The sequence below is a fragment of the Microtus ochrogaster genome (assembly GCF_000317375.1).
Source record: "Microtus ochrogaster isolate Prairie Vole_2 chromosome 14 unlocalized genomic scaffold, MicOch1.0 chr14_random_1, whole genome shotgun sequence".
In the NCBI taxonomy this organism is placed as follows: domain Eukaryota; kingdom Metazoa; phylum Chordata; class Mammalia; order Rodentia; family Cricetidae; genus Microtus; species Microtus ochrogaster.
In genome coordinates, this window is record NW_004949096.1 from 33,578,259 (window position 1) to 33,584,501 (window position 6,243).

The 6,243-nt window shown below is 42.9% G+C and overlaps 1 protein-coding gene across 1 annotated transcript in view; it reads left to right on the forward strand.

Annotated features, from left to right (window-relative positions):
• The first annotated feature begins 1,752 nt into the window (after window positions 1-1,752).
• Window positions 1,753-6,243, forward strand: part of Slc12a1 (solute carrier family 12 member 1) — an 82,746-nt gene continuing 78,255 nt past the window's right edge. Inside the window, exon 1 of the mRNA XM_005364392.2 lies at window positions 1,753-2,160. Coding sequence (XP_005364449.1) covers window positions 1,753-2,160 — 408 coding nt within the window. The remainder of the gene's footprint in view (window positions 2,161-6,243) is intronic.

Below are 6,243 nucleotides of genomic sequence, written 5' to 3' on the forward strand. Positions count from 1 at the left end.
ACAGAGAGAGACAGACACAGAGAGAGACAGAGACAGAGAAGCAGAGACAGAGATAGAGAGGCAGAGACAGAGAAAGAGACAGAGACCGACAGAGACACAGACACAGAGAGAAAAAGAAAGGAAGACCGTGGGACTAAATTCATCTAGTACCAAACAACTGAAGCAATATTTTTGGAGGATTTGCTGTTGAGCAATCTGTGAATTAAAGAAGCTTTATTTTGTTCACTGTCTAAAAGGATTAATGATTTACTACGAGTTACTAGTTGATGTGGTACTGACGATTCCCCAGGGCTAGTGACTGGCAGGACTTCTCCCAGCACTCCAGGCCAATGACTGAAAAGTCATCTCTTTCAAGAAGTTTTTGACCAATGAGGAGAAGCCTAAGCTTGTGGGCTGAAAGCTAAGGCTCCATATATGAGCGTGTGCCATGTTAAAGTGGCCTGCACTCCTCAGAAGGCGGCTGCCAGATGGGAAGGTAAGCATGTGGGCTGGGCAAGTTTCCCTTCATAACATGGCAAAAAGCGGACCCCGAGGACTGGGCTGGAGATGTCAGGGACCGAGCGGTGTTAAATGGTCTACAAAGCTAAGGGATATGAGCTTCACTGGTCATTTCACCAGGAAAGGTTATTTATGAGTTTAAGTTATATGTGGGTGGGGTTTTTTTTTTCTTAATTCAGAGAAATCCCTTAAAGCACTGCTTGAGAGTTTTTGTTTATATCGTTCTCATTTTTTTCTACCTTTATTTGAAAAAAAAATCAAAATTTAAGGTATCTGCAAAGAAATATCACTGTAGAGACAGTATTTACCTTTGGCACATCACTGTAGAATTATGGAAATTATTGTGTGGCCTATTGAACTCACAAAATATTTCATTAAATGGAGCGAGTAGAATGTAAGCCTTTAGTGAGAGCTCTAATTTATTTTCATATCCCAAACACTCATTTCGTAAGGCTTCCTTAATGGCATCTATAAAAAGCACAAATACGCGAGCAAGCGAAGCGCTTCAAAGGCTACTAAAAATTCTGAAATTTCGCAATCATCTTTGCCGGCTTCATTTTTTAAAATTTTCATTCTGAAATGGAACTTTTTACTTGTTACAAGTGTGAAGGTCTTTCTGAGACACATTTATCATTGACGATGTACGGATTTTTGTAACAAACAACACACACTTTTCAGCATTTTCAGGTTTCCTGCTTCTTGTATCAGCCAGTGTATAATGCTATCAAGGTAAAAGACTTTGCAATCTCGGCATTTAGCCGGTCCGTGGAGGCTCCTATTCCTGATTGCTAGTAAGCTTTCTAAAAGCCCCAGTGACTTCCAAGCAAACAGGACAAACAGTCACATGCTAGTGACTTCATCAGAAGTTCTGTTTGCAGAAATCAGTCCCTGGTTATTTGTTAGGATTTTGTTGCTCAGGTAGCAAGGATTCCTGAACAGGTCATTTTTAGTGAAACAAACTTAAAGTTGTGTATCTTAAGTTAAGTGCACCTTAAACCACAGCCCTTCTTAGGTTTGCATGCATCGCCTGGAACAAATTGAATTTTCTTTCTTAATAACAGCGTTGAAGATCATTCTGAAGATTAAATGGGAGACAATACAACAACGATCCAGCAGGAATCTAATTATTGGGTCATCCAGGGCCAAAGCTGAGCCCTCCGTCCTGTAAACATACTCTTGTCTGTTTTGAAGCAGAAATACATAGAGTTAAAAAAAAATACCTAAAATAGGTAGTTCCAAAGTAGATTCTAGGAGATGTCAGTGAACACCCCTTCCAGCTCAGTGCCCAGTGGTGCCAGCCGTTTCCAAGTTCATGTCGTAAACGAGAGCCGTGGCAGCGCCGCCGCCATGAGCGACAGCACGGACCCCCCACATTACGAAGAGACCTCGTTCGGAGACGAAGCCCAAAACAGACTGAGAATCAGCTTTCGGCCTGGGAATCAGGAGAGCTACGACAATTTCATCCAAAATGGAGACGCTGCTAAAACAGACACCACCTTTCATGCCTACGACACTCACACAAACACGTATTACCTACAAACCTTTGGCCACAACACCATGGATGCTGTCCCCAAGATTGAGTACTACCGCAACACGGGCAGCATGAGCGGGCCCAAGGTCAATCGGCCCAGCCTTCTGGAGATCCACGAGCAGCTGGCCAAGGTAAGTTTGAAGGGCATGGAAAGTGCCCTTCCCCAGCATTCCCTCGAGGTAAGAACACTGTACACTCGGTGCTCCAATAGAGAGGGCTGGTGTGTGCCAGCCGTCTTCCTTACACAGCTGTCTCTAGTTCCCAAGAAACAGAAAAGGTCCAGGTGCTTCACAAATGGTTGCTGACTTGGGAGAGAAGTGCAGACTGAACTCGCAAAGTGAGGCAATGTTTCCTATGGTGTGTGTAATAAGGTTCCTCAAGTCCCAAACGGCTGAACATACCGCCCTGAGTTCTAAGCCGCTTCCACCTTAGTGCTAACAACTCCACAGCCTTTCTTAAACAAACCGCTGTGCTTTCATAGTTCATATTGTGGCAGCCACCCTGTGGCAGAGGCTGAGTGATGACTACTTTTCCTATTCTTTAAGGAAAGAGCAAAAATACATAAGATTCGGCCTTGTGTACCTTTGCCGGAGGCTCTTGGCTCTTTAGATTTAAGCTCAGAAACACAGTGGCCAGACTTCCTATTTAAAGAATGCACAGGGGGTTCAAAGTCCCTGGAAGACTCTAAAGCTGTGTACATCATTTAGAAGCTTAGATTTCTTCTGTGACTTCCTCCAATATTTGTTGACAGACTATCTTCCTGCCTTTCTGGCCGTTTGTAATGAACGTCACTGGTATTTGGTTTTTGGTTTTTGGTTTGGTTTGCGTGGCCCTCCGCATGTGTGCCTATTTGTATATGTGCCTGTCTGCATGTGTGCCTGTTTGCATGTGTGCCTGTTTGCATGTGTGCCTGTTTGCATATGCAGGTGTATGTGGAAGTCTGCGGCTGGTGTTGGACACAGTCCAATTCTCTTCCTAGAACCCAGAGTTTGACGACTCAGGTAGCTTAGCTAGCTTCCTCTGTAGCTCTCCTGTCTCTGCTTCCTCGGTGCTGAAATTACAGGTAGGACAGACACCATCCCAGGCCCTTTCCATGAGTGCGGAGATTCAAACTCAGGCCCTCACACTTCCCAGCAAGTGCCTTGCCACTGAGCCATCTCCCAACCCCTGAATATCACTTTGTGGAATATGGTTACAATCTAGGAGGAGAATTGGATATTATATATTCTGATATAGTTTATTTACTCACGCCCAAGCTTCCAGGAAAACAGAACATGAACAGTTCATTCCATAATCGTTCATTTATTCATTCTGGTTCTGAAACGTTAAACAGGCTAGGCGTGATGGTTCAGACCACCTCAGCACTCTGGAGACAGTTCCTAGTCAGCCTGGTCTACAGAGTGAGTTTCTGGACCACCAGGGCTGCACAGAAAAAAAACTTGGTCTTGAAAGAAAGGAAGGAAGGAAAGAAGGAAAGGGGAAAAAAGTTATAGTCTCCAATCATCCCTACCCCCCACTCAGGATGGGTTCTGTCAAGATGATTCTGGAAAAGGCACTGGCTCTTTTCTTACTTTCTTCTCACCTTCTTCCCAGAGGAAAGACATCTCCAAAATTTACTCTCTGGGCTGTCAGGGGTCCAACTCCATACTAGGACTTCCAGAGGGAGATTCCATGTTCACTCTGTTCTATTCTACCCAAGTCCCCACGAGCCTTCTCCTCTGTCCTCTGTGCTGTATCTGTGACTATCTGCCAACTTTAGGCTTTCTCTGAGCTACCTGGTGCGATAATAATAATAATAACAACAACAACAACATTGTGGCTATTCAGATACATTATCAGTTTCCATGGAGATTTTTTTAAGGAAGGTCATTTGATATTTTAGGTAAGCTGTTTGTCAGTTTCTTTCTCTAAATGAAGGGGTAGGCGAGAATGGCCGGGGACAGGAAAGGGGGAGAGAAAAGAAACAGCAGACCAACAGGAGGGTATGGTGATCCCAAGTTGTGGAAGGAGCAGAAGGAGGAGTTAAACAATACACGGAGCTTCCAATTGTCTGAAGAATTAAAAAGAACCAAAACTGTCCGGAAAAAGACATAAAATTCTGCCCCACCAAGACCTGTACGCTACACATAACTTATAAAGCTGCCCCCTTCAATATTAAAATTCCATCCATTCCCACAATTTACAATGAAGAAAATTAATACCTTAGACCTCATTAAGAAGAAACTAGAAGCAGGGCCTGGTAGGCAGTTCAGGCCAGCAATCCCGGCTATGCCTGGAACCTGATTTCCAAGTCAGAAAATGACTTGACAAAGATTGTCCTATAGGTAAAATGAGGGTGGAGAATTAGGGTTTAGGGACCTTAATGTCTTCATTGCAGAATGAGATCAAAGCCAGCTAGGACAACTTTGTAAGACCCTCTCTCAGAATTAAAGTTCGAATTTAAAACAAGATTAAGCAAACAACTGATACGGCTCATTATGGGCGCACTTGCCCAGAATGTACGAAGCTATGGGTGCAGTCCCTAGCACTGTTAACGGGCTGCAGTGGAGTAGGAGGAAAGCTGCTCTTAGGACAGACATTAGAGAGAGAAAGGCACATTATGAGTAAGTTCTAAAGGCCTAGCTTATGAAGGTCTTGAAGTTAGGGAGATAAACTCAGAAGCACTGGTTTCTCAGTATGCCATCTCAAGGGCCACGCAGAACGCTGGCACTGCCTTTGACACATCACATTGGAAAGCTTTGTGGATTGGCGTATCAGTTTTTGAACAGATGGAATAAGACCAAGGCTTTTACATTGTTCCGGGCTCTGCTTTCTTCCCCACACTGTCGACCTTGGAGATCTCTCCACATCAAAGAACGCACAGTGATTAGTTGGCATCTGAGGAGGATTGTACTTCATAGAAAGCATTGTTTCCAGTTCCCCTCAGAACACATGTGATTGGAGCTGCATTCATTTTTTTAGTATTGGGAGAGGAAAGACTTGTCCAAAATTGCCTTCCTTTCTCTTTAAATGCACTTTATTTTTCTCTGTGCTGAATCTGCAATACACAAGGAGAAATCTTGAAGAATGGATGATCATTCCAGAAAGTTAAAAATGCATTTATGAACAGTTAAGGATTGTCATTTAGGGAAACAGAGTGTAAACAGGAAAATTAATTCAGATTGTGACAAAAAGAAAAAAACAGCTACAGGCAAGATGTCATCACAAAGCTTTTCATCTTTGACACATGGGCCAGCAGCATCCAGATGTCCGTGAGCCCCCTAGGCAGAGCTTAAAACCCTTGAGGCACCCACGAGCCCCCTCTCAAGTCAGTTCAATATTCGAATGAGACATTGAATTTGCTCTTCTTCTGGCATACAAAGAAAGCATATATCGAAGAGTGAAACCAAGATTTGCTTGACCACATAAAAGGTGATTTTGCCTAAATAATATTTTTTTAAAAAAAATCTTGGATGTGTTCTCATTTTAACTTCTTAAGAAAGCAAAGAGTAGCTTGCTGGAGGACGTGCCCTAGATTAATTTCATGACAAAATTGGACTCTACCTGTAGTTTATAAGATACAGAGCCCTTTTGCTCCTGTATTATAGTGAGCCAAGAAAACAGCATCATGCTTGTGAATTTACTGTTAAACATTAGCACAGAAGGAGATATACATTTGAGGTCACTGGCTCCGAGTCCTTGATATCAATGTACTTAAAACTTCAAAACACTAGCAAGTTCCATTTATCTATGAAAAGAGACATTGACTTTGCTTTTGAACAATTTAGGAAATTATTGCTGTACTAACTTCCATGTCTGGTGGTTTACCTGCCCTGCCTGTCGACTGTTCTTTCTGTATCATGCTCCACAGTCCAAGTGACAGACTCAAAAACCATGAAACGGTGAGCAGGATTAGCATCCACCAGGAAATAAAAAGCTTCTTTTGATGGATAATTTTAAATATGCAATTTATTTTTTTTCCTGCCTTATTGTTTTGACGGTGGTTTTTTTGTTTGGCTTATTGTTGTGTTCAGCTGTTCTTGCTCTCATTCTCCAAATCTAAGGGCCAGCGTCATCACTGGAGTTCATCAAGAGCACGGCAGTCTCCTAGGTTTTCCTCATCAGGTTTTACCAGAAAGCATAGGTTTTATTCCCAAAACCACATCCAAAAAGACAAGTGGCCAAGGCTTTCTCACATGACCCCCAGCCACAGAATGGTGATTAACTAATGGTGA